At 30.1% G+C, this 17101-nt stretch overlaps 1 protein-coding gene across 1 annotated transcript in view; it reads right to left on the reverse strand.

The window, feature by feature from the left end:
- Positions 1-732: 732 nt before the first annotated feature.
- The window catches only part of Tsp66E (Tetraspanin 66E), a 90198-nt gene continuing 73829 nt past the window's right edge, over positions 733-17101 (reverse strand). Inside the window, exons 4-7 of the mRNA XM_065503700.1 lie at positions 16744-16872; positions 2184-2258; positions 1814-2101; positions 733-1744 (exon numbers count right to left, since the gene is read on the reverse strand). Of these exons, the coding sequence (XP_065359772.1) occupies positions 1592-1744; positions 1814-2101; positions 2184-2258; positions 16744-16872 (645 nt within the window). The 3' untranslated portion in view covers positions 733-1591. The remainder of the gene's footprint in view (positions 1745-1813; positions 2102-2183; positions 2259-16743; positions 16873-17101) is intronic.

Genomic DNA, 17101 nt, shown 5'->3' on the forward strand with positions numbered 1-17101 from the left:
TTATTTTTTCAGCCCAAGGACCAAGCCTATTGAAACTGGCTGAAATCGGTCCATTATTTCACCTAGCCCCCGTACAAATGTCCTTCCGAAATTGGACTTAATCGGTCATAAATGCTTAATTTATAAATGTATCTCCACAAATTGCGCTCCAAATAAGTTTTATAGACACAAAATTCATGTCACCAAATTATGTTACGATCGGTCCATAATTAGTCATAGCTCCCATATAGACCCGCTTCCGAAAATCACTTTAACGTGCATAAATCGCTTAAAAATGTTGGTATACTCACAAAATTCAACATAGTAAACTTTCATATAGACATAAATCACACGACCTAATTTCATGGTGATCGGTCCATAATTGGTCATAGCCTCCATATAAGGCCCACTTCCGAAAATCACTCAAAAATATAAATTATTGAAATTTTAAAAGAAAAATTTTTTTGCTCTTTTACTTAGTGTAGGATATTATATGGTCGGCCTTGACCGAACATACTTTCTTACTTGTTTTAAATTAAAGAAGTAAAGCAAAACTTCCCTCATATGACGCTTTGTTGACACAATATTCGAAGCAAGCAAAACTTTGTGGATTAGACTATAATTTTCAATAACTAAGTGAGAATAAATAACAGATATGCAACCTTCATTACGCATTACGATAAGATATAATATAATATTTATGGATCTGGTTTAGGAAAGGTTTTAAATAATGGCTTTCAAATTAAAAATTCATTTAATTTTAGGGTTTTATTAACTAATTAATTATTTATTAACTAAATTTTTTCTTTAAATTTTTATACATTTTAAAACTGATAAAATGCAATAAAAAATTTTACATTTCATTTCTTGTTTTTTTTTTCTTTTAAATACATTACAAACTATTCAAACATTTTTTTCAATTGATTTTTTTTATAAAATTTTAATTCATCAAAAAGTAAAACAACTTAAAAATTATTAAAAAAATAATAAGAAAATTTAACAATAAATTTAGTATTAAAAAGAGTTTTTTTCGTTTTAACAAACTAAACTAGAATTCAAATATCTATAATTGGTTCTGATAAATGTTTAAAGTTTTCATTTTTCGTTTTTTTTACATTAAAAAATAATTAAAATTATAAAGTAAAATTATAATTTATAATATATAAAATATAAAAAAAAAATATTATTGTGATGTTTAAGAGTGGAAAATTGTTATAATACAAAACGACAGTTTTAGTAAAAATAAAAAACAAAAAAATAGATATTTACTAAAACTTAGTAAAGATAAAAAAGTAATAAAACTTAACGAAAATAAATGATTTTATTAAGATATACAAATAAAATTGGAATGTCTTTTTAATAACAAAACAATATTTATTTTAAGAATATTAATTTCAAAAAAGGACTTGTTTAATTGCTATAGGATGTGTAGGGAAATGTCACAATTTATTAAAAATGTTCTTTTAAACAAACAAGTCCTTTTGCAAACAATTCAAAAAATTAATTTATTATTGACTTTTGTTTTATAATTTTTTAAATATTTATGTAAATGGTCCTTGTTTTTTGCTACTAAGTAAATAATATAAAATGATTTATTAGGGAAGATTTATGTTTACAGTCTCATGCCGTGATATTTGGCAAAGGATTTGCAAAGGCAAAAGGCCAAGAAAATGGCCAACAGATGTACCAGACCCACGCCGAATAAAACAGCAATTATTATTTCACGATGGGATATAATCCATTCAGTAAATACATCATAGCAGCCCTAAAATAACACAAAAATATTTCACATTAAAAACATTACAATTTAACATAATTCTAAAGATATATTTACCTTTAAATAAAAACTATTTGTTTCATTAGGATTTGTCACACAACTCTCATCTTCGGGTATTAAATTTTTAATATCCTTCAAACGGCAACAGCCCTCGGGCATGGTGCGATTACCTTTGCCATTTAACCAACCCGATGATGTTTCAAAATCACGATAGTCCACAACGCCACAGCAGCCAAAAGTGCTCATCATTTGATTCCACATTAGAGTAACAGCATCGGTATGTTCGGCAGTTGTATAGTATTTGGTAATGGTTGATTGTAAAAAGCCTTTGCTTTCATTGCGTGCCTTTAAAAAATTCAAGAGTTAAAGCAATCAAATTTATGTTTTTATTTGTGTACGACTAGTATTTGAAAATTGCAATAATTACCGTTTCTTTGTAAAATGCCGCCAAGCCACCGGCAACGATTTCAGCAATCAATAGTAAAATCATGAAAACGCCATACTGAAAAATATCAAAAGAGAAGAAAAAATAAAAATCATATTTTAATAGAATCTTATGTAGGCTGGTTTAATTAAACTTAAATTTGGTTAATAAATAATTAACCCTTTAATGCTACAGATATTTAAATATCATCCAAACATAAAAAAGATTTAAAAAAAATAAATAAAGATTTGTTCCGGTTCTAATTTGTGCAATATTTGTATAAAGGGACCTACTGGATGGACCTTTTTGCTTCGATTAGAGGGCTGCCTATTAACCTATTTGTACAACATTGAAACAAAAATTAGGATATTGTAAGTCCAACAAAAAGTGCTTCAATTTATGCTGGTAAACAGTAAAACTTGCCAATTTTACTATTTTTTTTTCTTAAACTCCAGCATAATTCACGTAACTAAAACCTGACACCTATTGTCTGCATAAAAAACTAAAACTTAAACCTAAAAACAAAACGACTGTAAAAGAAACCAACAAGTATCACACATTTTATGGGCTTGGCATCATGTACTACTCCAAGTAAACATCATACATATTGGCCAATGTTCACATCAACACCACAACCAGATAGACAGACAGATAGACAGACAAAGAAACCACCGCACAACAAACAATTGCTGCAGGCATTAAACATAAATCAAAACAGGTGAATCTAACTAATATGAATAAAACAAAAAAACTACAACATACAACGAATTGCTACCGCATTGTTGGAGGTGATGTGAAAGGAATGCACTTAAATATAAGTACACTGAGAATTAATTCACTAAAATCTTAATTAGGAATTACAAAATATCAGCCATTCATTCCATAATCCTTTCTCAATCACCCTTATCGTGGTTGGCGTAAACTTATTACGCCTACGACAGTTTAGTAATAGATTAAAGAAACAGTTTGCATTTTATCTTTAATCTAGTACGAAACTGTCGCCAACCACGATAAGGGTGAATATCTAATTTTTTAAATATTTTTAGGCAAGGCGCATTAATAAGGTGAGAGCGTCTCGGCAACAAATACAACAAAGACAATATTTCTTAGTTGTCAAGAGAGTGAGAATGTCAAAACAGATGTGACATATGAAAAATATAAAAAACAAACAAATAAAAACTAAATGAATTACTGGAAGTTTTTATATGATAAAAAACAAACAAATACAAAATCTAGAAATGTTTTTTTGCAGGATTCAATATTAAAAACGTCGAACCGAAGCAAAAGGTTTGGTGATTCCAGTGGAACTATCAAACTAACCATTTAGCTATGTCCGTCTGTCTGTTTGAAACACTCGCACTTCCAAAATACACAACGCAATTCTGCTAAAAGGAGTTTGCAAAAGCTATCCAGTAGGCAAACAAATCTCATGGACTAAAATGGGAGTCAATCTCTAAAAAATTTGATGAATTTTCTCCAAACCATTTTCCAATATTTGATTATTTTGATATTTCCTGCACAAATTTTTTTAAACAATTTTCAATTTTTTTATCATTTTCAATTTAAATATTGTGAATGTCAACAAAAAACAGTAAACAACTTTTTGACACTTTCAAACACAACATAAATAAACAAACAATAATCAGCTGTGCTCGTAACTTCACCTTATTGAATACACCTTGTTTTTAGGTAAAGAAAATTTAAATTTTTTTGTTGAATTTTTTTTTTCTCAAAATTTAAAATTTTTTTTTTATTTATTTGTGAAAAAAATTTATGAGAAAAAAATTTTTTGGCTCAAAAAAAAATTCGGGTTAACAAATTTTTTCCCGATTTTTATGTTCAATTTCATCACGATATTAATTACACTGTCCAACAAATTGAGACTTTTTGATTCAAACATAATAGCGACCCTATAATTCTGAAAGGGCATGTTGAGTAGAGCATTTTTGTAGAATAAACTTATAGTCCAGCTGGTCTGAATTTTTTTTTACAGTGGGTCAAATTTTTCATTTTTTGATCGAAGTGAGCAGTATACTAACTGAAAAAAATGTTGTAAGTTAATATCTGAGAGAATTCTTATGGTCAGAGTTATATTATGGAATTTTATGGGGATCATTTAGGGGTCAATTTGACCCTTTTTTGAGAAAATCAAATAATGTCCTTTCAAAAAGGACATTTAAGGATTCAAATATTCTACGAAAATTTTTGCCGGAAAAGTTCAGTGGGAGCCACCAAAGATACCAAAGTTGTAAATAAAGCTCTTTACGCTTAATTCGCAAGATTACACGCCACCTTGGGTCTCACATTTTTTAAAAAAATCACAAAAAGTCTATTGATGATCCGAATGAGTATTACCTTAGCGCCATGGATATTTAGCTTTGGTGTCGATTCGGCTGTTTGTCCGGGCTTCACATACGATCTCTTAGGGCACTGCTACACATTCAATATATATTGACCGCGATCCAGTATAGCGATATTTATTGATTGCAGAATTTGCAGAATAACCTAATTGCAGAATAACCTAATTTTGCGTGATCCAATAAAATGGATCGAGATCCAAATATCACAATATATATTCAACGTGTAGCAGTACCTTTACGCTTCGGGTTATCGTAATAGATGCATTCATCGCAAGTACTGATTCGGTGCAAAAATTATTATTTTTTTATAGCGTTCAAGCTGCATTTCAGACATACAAAATCGTCTTTCGTGGTCTCTCAGCTTCAATTAGTATGGTACCTAATTTCGCAGCTTTTTGATGAATCATGCTGCTTTTAGTCATTTTGAAATTATAGATTGAGTAGCTACCAATGATTTTGCAAGCTCTTGTTGAGTTTGACAACCATCTTCATGGAGTAATGCCTCCAATTCTTGGTCTTCAAACTTTTTTGGCTTGCCTGGGCGATCTTTGTCTTCCGAATCAATATCACCACTTTTGAACCGCACAAACCCTCTATCGCACGTTGAAACCGATGGAAAACATTCACCATAAACTTCGGAGAGCTTCAACGGTACATTTTTTTGAAATTAAAACTTCCCGGATATGGCGAAAAATTCGACATTTTCAAAGCAAAAATGTTCAATAACTGAGAATAAATGACAGATGTATCTTTCAAAATGACATATAAATTATTAAAAACAAAAACCGCGTTCTAAATCCCGCATTTTTAAATCAAACGCCCAATATTTTAATAGGGAATTTAGCACATTAAAACTAGAACATATTAAAATTTAATTTTTTTATACCCAAAAATAACTTTTAATGATATTGGATCATAAATGTGATTACGTTCGATTATAATATGAATTCATTGGTTCATAATAATATTACTTTGTTCATATTATGATTGCTTTGGATCACAATATGATTACTTTATAATATCATTGATCATGCATGAAAATGATATTACGACTATAACTTATCATAATATGATACTAATAATGTTTGGACTACAATCATAAATCATATCATAATATGTTGCTCTCAGATTATATTAACCACAACCATGTTTTTTTCTCTGCATGTAGTTAGTATGTAAGTACTTTTGATTTAAAAGTATGCAAAAGGTACAATCAACTAAAATGCAAAACAAAACGTAACGATACAATAAAATACGAAACGAACAGTTTGTACTTAGATTAAAAAAACAAAAAAGATATTTGTAACCATACAATGACCGTTAATTTGAACGCATACACAATTAAAAAGCACCGAAGCAAAACATTTTATGTCTGTCTATATTTTTCCCATTCATTTAAACCGACAACGGCACATTCATAAATATCTTTCAATACGAGTGAATCTTCATAATACATAATAAGGAAGACATAAATTGGACATTGGATAAATTAAAGGTTCATATAACAAATAATTTAGTTTGAAAGCAATTTGTTGATTTTTGGCAAAAATTAAATTAAGCAAAGGTTTTTTCAAAGTTTATAGAATTTAACGAATTTTAACATTTTTCTATAGAAGATAGATTTTATGATTATAGTTGTTTTTTTTTTGAGAGAGCAAATGAATACAAATTAAGACTTCTTTGCAAAAAATGTGTGCGATGCGTGTTGTGAGCTGAGCGGATGGTGTAAATGAGGTGCTACATACAAATTAGTGCATTTAAGGTCCAAGACCAATTCAACTCTATTATTTTATGACCTTAACGCTGGTATTTAATTAACCGTTATTGTGTTTGTCTGTTTAAAACTTTTTGCTACCAACAAAAATCTTTGCTATTTTTTAAGTTTGTCATTGATTACTTTATACAGTGTATGCATTTTTATATAGTAGTTGCCAATTTTCGTTTATTTGGTAAGGTTTTTTCTGAAAACTTGTTAAAAATAATTAAACATTATTAAACAACTATACCATGTTAAAATGTATGGCTGTGGCGATTTTATTAACATGGCTAGTGGTATCATGTTTAAAAACGAGCACGTGTTCTCAATAGCAACTGAAAAAACGTATCTTGAATTGAAAAACAAGAAATATATTGTACTGTAGATACAAATCTGTGCATATATGAACTGAACAACCTACCATAATCGTATAAGACCAATTGTTTTTTTTTTAAACAAACAACCCGTCTAATGGACTTTGAAATTTAACAAACTCAATGATACAATGGGGTTTTTTCACAAATCATTTTTAAAAGGAATTGCATGTATACAAGCTGCAAATCGCTACCCTATATTACGTTCCATAATACTGTGTCAAAGTTCAAAAATAAATGGATTGTGGTGGGTCAATCTAATTGCTTTAATATGATCCAATTAGGCTTCATTATTTCTTAAAATACTGTTTACAACAATTTAATTTCTAAAAACCTTGTAGAGATTGTGATCCATTTAGTTTCGAGAACAACGACTGATCTTTCAACTTCTAGCATATTAACCGATATTTTAGTTCCTTTACCATCAATAGCAAAGACTCAACGGATTATGTTTTGATATATCTTTTAACCATCCGTTAGTCGCAATCATTTTCAATCGAGACTAGTCGCAATGTATCAAATTGATATCAATTCAAATCAAAAAAGGCGCGTTTCCAAAATAATCTCTTCACTTTTTATTTCGAAAACATAAAAACAATATTAAATGCAATTTATTTAAAAGAGTAATACAAACAAAATTGCAGTGAAAATATTATTTTATCAAAAAATAGCTTAAGATTTCGGGTGTTTAAAAAAATTTACAATAAAAAAATGTTTGCCTGTATCAACTAGATTAGTTGCGAGTAACGGAGGGTTAAATGAAACAACAAATTTAATAATTTTTTAATGTTTATTTGAAGTTTTTTCTCGTACACTTTGAAGATGCTATCGTTCAAATCTGTGATCCCAACTATTCAAGATCTAGAAAGTGCTAAAAATTATGAAATGGCTGTTGCCATGGTAAAATATTTGAATTTGAAAGGCTTCAACAAAAATACCGGTTCTAGCTGTAATATTTTATAAGATTGCAACCTGTCACTTTAACTTGGCGTTGACCTATTAAATAGCTGGAAAATTGATTCCATTTAGTCACTTTGTGAAAGGTCACAAAGTTAGATTAATATTATTGGGATGACTTAAAAATGTGGGATTTACTATAGATGGCGCATCGTGGTTTTTGTTTTTAATAACTTATATGTCATTTTGAAGGATACACATCTGTCATTTATTCTCATTCAGATACATTATAGTGTAAACAACATATTTTTTTTTGCTTCGAAAATAACGAATTTTGTGCCAACAAAGCGTCATATACGGGAAGTTTTTGATTTGAAAAAGTGCCTCTGAAGCATACCGATTGCTCACCAAAGCTTATGGTGAATATGTTTTATCGGTTTCAATGAGCAAGAGATAGTTTGGTCGGTTCAGAAGTGGTGATTTTGACACGGAAGACAAAGATCGCCCTGGTCAGACAAAAATGTTTGAAGACCAAGAATTGGAGGCATTACTCCATGAAGAATGCTGACAAACTCAACAAGAGCTTACAAAATAATTGGGAGCAACTCAATCAGTTATTTAAAAACGTTTGCAAGCAGCAGTATTCATCCTAAAGCAGATAGGAAGCTGAGAGACATTCAAAGACAATTTTTGATGTCCGAAATGCTGCTTGAACGCTTTAAAAAAAATCATTTATGCACCGAATCATTACTTGCGATGAAAAATGGATCCATTGCGATAATCCGAAACGTAAGAGATCGCACGTGAAACTTGGCTAACCCGCCGAGTCGATACCAAAGCCAAATATCCATTTCTCTAAGGAAAAGCTCTGTATTTAATGGGAGATAGAGGGTCCTATCTATTATGAGCTGCTGAATCTGAAATTGGCTTGATTCGTTCTTGGTCTCAATAGATGAGCAGTTCTTTTGGCTCGGAATCCATACATATTGTTACGAAATTGTACTTGAATTCAAATGTAACGATTTTAACGGCTGATTTAAAAGTAGCAGAATGCTTTCAAATAGCAGTGCCAAAACTTTAACATATCTGTGGGCATTATTAACATTGAATAGAAGCTTTCAGTTGACCATTGATCATAAGTTGGCAACGCTGTTTGCTGCGACCGTATATTCGAATTCGAATATTCAGTTAAAGAACATTGTAGAAATAGAGCTTTCTAGATGGTAATGCAGTGTTATAAATAGTGGCAGAGGTTGCAGTCGTTAGTCAGTTTATCAGTGACGCTATTTGAATGAACAACAACTGAGTGCCTTAAAGTGTACTGTATTTTTCAAGTGAATTCGTATACATTATAAAGTGTCTGTATTTCTGAGAATTTATAAACGCGTATAAAAAAACATTGAGTGACTATTTAATTCTGTTGTTGTACATTTTAAATAAATAAAGAGTTGTTACAATTTTCAAACTACTAAACGGCTTTTATTTGCAATCAAAAGTATCCGGTTTATTTAAAGGAAATAAACCAGCGTTTTGAAAAGGTTAAAACGTAACAATATGTTGCCAGAAAGATGGGAAAAGGTCATAGCTAGCAATGGCCAATACTTTGTATAAATTTATATTGTACAAATGTTTTTAAAATAAAAGCTAAAAAGTTGAAAAAATCCCGCATTTTTTAGTCATACACCCAATATATTAGATTTATTTATATCCAATTTAAATCTGATAAGGATATTTGTAAGAGATTTATGCGTATTTATTAGATTTTAAGAAGTGGACTATACATGGGGGCAATGTTCTCGTAAGGACCGATCGAAACCAAATGTCGTTTTGTGATTTCTGTTTACATATTACTTACATATGTTTGCTGAAGTTTCTATGAATAATATTATTATATTCGCATTTATGTACCATAAAGCCATATTCCGAACCAGGACCGATCAACGGAGTTTGTCTTTTTATCGAAATAACAACATGTTGAAAATTGCATGATATTGTATACAATATATTTAAAGAAAATTGCAAAACATTTTTGAAAAATATCAAAAAAATATATTGTTGCCCATTTTCAATACCAAACATTTCTGATAAACAATATTTTGGCGAAAAGTTCGAACCCGTACGTCCTTTCCTGGAAACCTTATCGTGCCATAGCTAGATCGTCTTAGAATTTTATAAGGATCCTATATATACGACCAATATTACGATATCTTACAAACTGAATGACAAACTCAATATACCCCACCATCTTTTTGGAAAATATTCACTTCTTAATCTTCAAATATTTGCAAAATGTGTCTAAAGACCTTTAACACACTAATTTACTTTCAAATTTATTTAATTACTTAATTGCCAGTTTTTTTCCTAAAATTTCCACAATCACCAACCATAGTGCAATGTAATTACGTTGCATATTTGGCCAAAAAAGCTTAAATTTTTCCAAATATATTGTAAATTACAACAATAACCAGTTAATGCAGTTTCAAATAAAATATTGCATAATTAAACTTCATCTTAAATTTAAAAAAAGAAAAAAAATTTAAACAATCCATAACAAATATTATTAACTAAATTTAACAATTTAGTTTTGGTTTGGTGTGTTGGTTGTTTAGTTTGATTGTTGGGCATGGATTTTTATCTTTCCAAACATTTTCAGCCAACACGTCATTCATTCGTCACCCTATAAAAACAAAACCCAACCAAACTCTTTGAGCAGTTTTTTTCTCTATAGTTTAGCTTTTGGGTTTCTTATTTATTTTGTTGTTTTTTTATAGATCTTGTTGTTTGCCTGAAATCAAAATGACATGTGTTAAATGTGACTGTTACACATGATATTTATGATGCTGCTGCTAAAGATGATGATTTTATTATTATTATTTCATTAAGCAATATAGCAAGTTTATTTACATTTCATGTGATTGTTGGTTACTTTAATTCAATTTCCGTTTATTGTGCGTCAACTTTTCAACAAATAAGAAATATGTGTTCGTTTGCTAATAAAATTAAATAATTTATTTATTCAATTAAAATAAACATAATATTTTTGTTGAAAGATGGATGGTATGATCATGATAAAAATTTCACTTTTATTTTTATGTGTTTAAAAATCAAAATAATTTATTTTATGCAGCGTTAATGGCATTTCTTTTTTTGTGCAACAATCGAAATATTATTTACATTTAGGAACAAGTATTTATTTAAGAAAGGTATGTTCAATATTGTGGCACTCATTTCGAATCGTACAATAGTTGAGTAGCCGCAGAACAAAAGGTACTTTTTTGAAAATTTAAAAATTTTGGGAAATTGATTTTTTCTAGAAGATTTCAACCCAAATATTATAAAAATTCCAAAAAAATCAATTTGTAAAAAAAAATTCGAAAAAGTACCTTTTGTTCTGCGGCTCCTCAGTTATTTAAGCAAGCATGGCTACAAATTCGAAATACTCTGTTCAAAATTGAAGCGTATCCCAGAGAGAGCGATCTGCATCGATCGAAATAAATAGTATTTGGACGAGGCAAGGAGTGGACTATAAGGCGGGTGAGGCAAAACTTCGTAACCACTTCATACTAAATAGTTTTTAACAGCATTTGCAACATGTGGCCAAGCGTTGTCATGATGTCATGTTTTTTGTCCAATGCTCGCTTCAAACGAATCAGTTGCGTTCGATATATGTTCCCTGTTATGGTCTGGCCAGATTTCAGCAGCTCGTAATAGATATGGCACTTTTGCTCCCACCAAATACAGAGAATTTCCTTAGTGCATAGATATTTGGCTTTGGTGTCGATTCGGCTTGTTGGCCCGGCTTCATGTACGATTTCTTACGCTTTGGGTTATTGTAATGGATCCTTTTTTCATCGCAAGTAATGATTCGGTGCAAAAATTATTTTCTTTTATAGCCTTCAAGCATCATTTCGAACATGCAAAATCGTCTTTCACGGTCTCTTGGCTTCAATTCGTATGGAACCCAAATTCCTTGCTTTTGGATGAATCCTGCTGCAAACATTTTGAAATTGCTGCTTGAGTAGCTCCCAATGATTTTGCAAGATCTTGTTGAGTTTTACAACAATCTTCATGGAGTAAAGCATATAATTCTTCAAACTTTTTTGGCTGGCCTGGGCGATCTTTGTCCTCCGTATCAAAATCACTACTTCTGAACTGTACAAACCATTTACCGCACATTGAAGACGATGGGAACACATTCACCATAAGCTTTGGTATGCAATCGGTGTGCTTCAGCGGCACTTCTTTTCAAATTAAAGAAGTAAAACAAAACTTCCCGCTTATGACGATTAGTTGACACAAAATTCGACATTTTCGAAGCAAATTTCGGATACTCTGTTATGAAGTGAATCATATCACAGAGAGTGCATTCTGCACCGATCGAAATAAATAGTATTCAGACGGGGCAAGATCTGGACTATAAGGCGGGTGAGGCAAAACTTCCCAACCACTCCATTCTAAATAGTTTTTAAGAGGCATTGCATAATGTGACCGAGCGTTGTGATGATGTAATATTACGGTTTAATGTTTGGGTGTTTTTCGGAAAATTCTCGCATGAAACGAATCAGTTGCGTTTGGTATAGGTTCCATGTGATGATCTGGCCAGATTTGAGCAGCTCATAATATATAGGACCTTTTTGCTAGCACCAAATACAGATCATTACCTTAGCGCCATGGATATATGGCTTTAGTGTCGATTCGGCTGATCTCTTACGCTTCGGGTTATCGTAATTTATCCATTCTTCATCGCAAGTAATGATTCGATGCAAAAATTATTTCCATTTATAGCGTTCAAGCATCATTTCGAAAATCTTCTTTCAAGGTCTATCGGCTTCAATTCCATGCTTTTGGATGAATCCTGCTGCTCGCAAACGTTTTGAAATAGCTGCTTGAGTAGTTCCCAATGACTTTGGAAGCTTTTGTATAGTTTGACAACTATCTTCATGGAATAATGTCTTCAATTCGTGGTCTTCAAACTTCCGTATCAAAATCCCCACTACTGAACCGAACAAACCATATCTCGCATATTTGAAACCGTGAAATAACTACATATCGATGGCTTAATATAAAAAAGGCGAAACTAAATTTTTTTTAAAAATGTCGTTTTTTGTTTATTCCGGTAAACAAATGTCAGATGCACCTTGCCTCAAAATTTCAGGAGGATATTATTGCAAATAACAGATTTATAACGATTTCAAAAAAAGACCTAAGTCAAGTCAAAGAATTTTTAAAAGAAAAAGCCCTAACTCATTTTTTTTTGTTTTATTTGATTGGTTATCATTTTTTACAAGTATCAAATTCGATTCTGAATCGGATTTTTTCATCTATTATAACATAAAGTTGTCCTATCCATTATTTGCGCAATTATTAAAGGGATCAAACTATTCCATATTTAAACCTAGGAAAAAATTAATTCCTCAACTAAAGACGAGTGCTGCATTTTATAAAACTACATAATTTCACAATATACAAAGAAACAAATGGATGTCTAATATCTTCCGTTTTTGCGAAATGTGTTATTAAACACTTGTGGAAGATCCAAACTCTACCAAAACCGCAATTTAATATTCTCTAATGCATTGTTGGCTTTTAGTATGGAAACTCAAATAACGATTGAACAAATATTTTTAATAAGTGGACATACTCAACTGGAATGTGACTCAAGCCATTCCCTTATAGAAAGAAAAATTCAAAATAAGCAAATAAATTTTCCATCGCAATTTGTGCAATTAATAAAGGAGGCACGAAAAGTTCCAGCACCCCTACAAGCTCACCATTTGCACAACGACTATGATTACTATAAAAGTTCATGAAATGTATGTACTCAAACCTCAATTTCAAAATTTAAGCCGAAGTATTGGTGATCTTACTGTAAATATTCAACGAGTCTTGGCGTATGACTCATCAGGATCAATATATTTCAAAACAGACTTCACTTCACTTTATATGCAGTAAATAGAAATCCCAAACAAACCCAAATACAGGATTTGAAAAGAAGTTTATTGTCATCTTTTTTGATAACTGGTTTAATAAGAAATAATTTTTCACAGTTCACTTCTGATTTAATCCTCTTAATTTCATGAATTATTTCCTTTTATTATTTAAACCTGAATTATTATAATAATATTATTTTTTAAAATTATAAAAGCCCTTACTTAATTTTTTATTCATAAATATCAATGAAAAAAGGCCTATATTAGATAACTTCATTAAAATAAAAAAAATTAATTTTAAATGAGAAATAAAATGTGTTGCCTCTTTTTATAAAACATTGCATTAAATCTTTTTTTGTATCTAAAATTTTATGGATTTTATTAAGTTTTTTCTTTTTCCTGTGAAGTAACAAAAAATCGAGATACGCCTTTTTTATATTAAGCCATCGATATTTACATTGTATGGGAGGTGCAACATCCCCTGTTCCAATCCGTCCCATTTTTAGTTTAACTTCATTCAGTGATAACAAATTGATTCTTATAAAGTTTAAAGACTGTCACGATTATATTTTCTTAGGTGGGTGGTGCCACGCCCATTTATCCAATTATGCATATTTTCAGCCAAGCTGCGTACAAAGAAAATCCGCAAGGCTTTCACAATTATAGTTCACCAAATATTCAATTATAACTATTTACTTTGTATGGGAGGTCCCACGCCCACTAAAAAGTAGCTTACTGTTCCTTCCAGATATAGAGGTACATACAGTAAAAATTTAAAAATGATGATCGGTCAAAATAATGATGGTGCAAACGAACAAATAAACAGAATTTGATTTGATCTTGAAAGTTGAATTAAGATTTTCGATAAATGGATGAGACCATGACATGATCGATTTTTGGACATATTTTTTGGCGCCGATATATTTACAAATTTTGAACGGCAAAGAGCCAATATCGGGAAGATTACTATTAAACAACAATTGTATTTTTAACAAATAAATGATTTTAACCATAAAAGTTCTATTTTTTGAAACAACAAATTTTGTAACAAATAATAATCGATGATCAATTTGTCTTTGGAGAAATGAGGAAAAGCAATTGCCAACACTAATCACACACAACTCTCAATCACAGGTTGGTTCAAATACATACATAGGTGATTGCATTAGTTACTAATGTTTAGTATTACAAATATCGAATTAAAGGGTCAGGTGCTTAGAATATTATATTACAAATTGAAAACTATTGATAAAAATACAGGTTGTATAGAACATAAGTAAATTTATTTTGCCTGTCATGAAAAACTCTTCTCATAATCAACATTAAAACAAATCTACTACTTTTTACATCATCATAAATAGGTTACTGGTGCCATGGTTTGGACAGTACTCTCTAGCAGCATGCAGATACTACGAGTAGTTACAAACTAGCATATGGTTATTGTCGTTACAGTTATTTTGGAATTGTTTGTAAAATACAAATGTGCAAGTAAAAATAATTTTACTTTTCATATAATTTGTTTGGTTTTTTTTCGTTATTATTGTTAATTTATGCCTAAACATTCACATTGCCCATTGAGTTCAGGGTTCGCATATTAAAATGAATATACAAACACGTATGAATAAATATTTGTATCTTTTTTTCTGCGTTGTTTTATTTTCAGATACTCGTACGTACATTTATGGGGTCATATGTAAAAACAATAAAAAAAAATATACAAAAAATTTAAACCAAAAAAAATTAAACAAAGAAATGTTTTATTATCATTTTGATGTTGTAACATGATGCAACAATAAATATTTCATATTTGTTTTGATTTAATAGGTGGAGAATGAATGAATGAATGTGTTTGGTTTAAAATGTTTGATGATAAATATGTCAAATAAGTGGAATACATAAATAGTTTTGTTATAGCAAATGTTATGCTTAATAAATAATATTTAATGAAAAGGTAATTAATTAGTTAACAAAAATTTATATCCGTAAAATATTTTAAATGTGTGATAGATTGTGATAAAATTAGCTATGAAGTAAGTTTAGCTGAGAATTATTTAAAAATTCAATTTTAAAAATCAACTTGAATTTTCATTAAACATTACGAAGAAGAAATATCAAAATACAGCTGTAAATGCTGGCATATGGTCTTCATTATGTTCGTAATAAAAAAAGTACCAATAATCTATATATATAAAAATGAAATGGTTCATGTATGTAATGTCATCACGTGAGAACGGCTGGAGCGATTTGGCTGATTTTTCTTTTATTCGATTCGAAATTTTCAGGAGATGGTTTGTAAAGAAAAAAATTAAAAAATTCCGGGTAAAACTCGGAAATTCTTATTTTTATGAGTACAGTCAACTGTAATAAAAAAGCTCCCTAAAGTATGCAGTACAAATTTAGATATTTTATTTGCAAATAAATAAGAACAGGCTGGTGTGAGTGGGTTGGAGAAACTTGAAGAACAACATTAGTAAATGCTACCGGGCGAAGCCGGGGCAATCAATTAATAATAATATAAAAGTACGCAATGGTCGCTGCATACAAATGTAGCATTTTTCTACTTAAAAATTTAACTTTTAATAAAATATTGGTAAAACTGCACTTGATCATTGACCGCCAGGGAAAATCCCCCAACTTGAAATATTTTGGCTTACAACTATTCACTTCCACCTATAAAATGCAATAGACAACACCAAACATGTTGACACTCAAAACATTTTGAACACAAAAAAAGAGTCATGATTAAATACTGGAAACAGACTTTCTCCCTTAAAACAACAAAAAGTTAAATTAAACAACACATTTGCAAGTTGTGGACAATAAAACGTTTAAAAACCATGACTATGGCTATGACAAACAATATTTATAGCAGTGGTTGGCATAAAGAGAACATGAACTGCAATACAATGCTATACACTTTCTTTGTCTGTTGTAATAGGACCAGTTAATGGTTGTAATTTTTATTTCTTATTTAATAATTTTTATGAACAACGTTGACATTCTTAGTTATGAGAGCCCATCACTGATTTTAATACATTTATGAACTTATGCACTCATTGTAAACAATGACAAGAAGATTTCAAAAATCACAAAGAAATTAAGGTTAAATTTTCAAGTAAAATAAAACTTTTTGCTATAATTTTCATCTTTTACTTGTTTTCACAAACAGGAAATATTCTTTGATACATTTTTAAAACAATTTTCAAAAGTATGTCAACAAATAAAACAAACAAAAAAAACACTTACCGTTGTCAATAAACATCTGGATTCACGTATGGCCCCACAGTAGCCCAGGAAACTCATTAAAAACATTATGCCACCAATGGCTATCAGAACATAAGCCATTTGTTCAATAACCTGTGGTTGGGTAAATTGCTGAAAAAAAGGAAATTTAAAACAAAGAATTATTAAAAAAATGTTTCTAAAATTTAATAAAATAAAGTTTTTTTTCTTATATTTAATTAAACGCATTTATATACATTTAAAATTTTAATTATATGAAAATTAAATTTTATCTGAAACATTTGATACTTTTGCTTTTATTTTTTTCTTCGCGAATTCTAAGAAACGACACCATCTTCAGTTTGAACATAATTAAACTTTG

The sequence above is a fragment of the Calliphora vicina genome, chromosome 3 (assembly GCF_958450345.1).
Source record: "Calliphora vicina chromosome 3, idCalVici1.1, whole genome shotgun sequence".
Lineage (NCBI taxonomy): Eukaryota > Metazoa > Arthropoda > Insecta > Diptera > Calliphoridae > Calliphora > Calliphora vicina.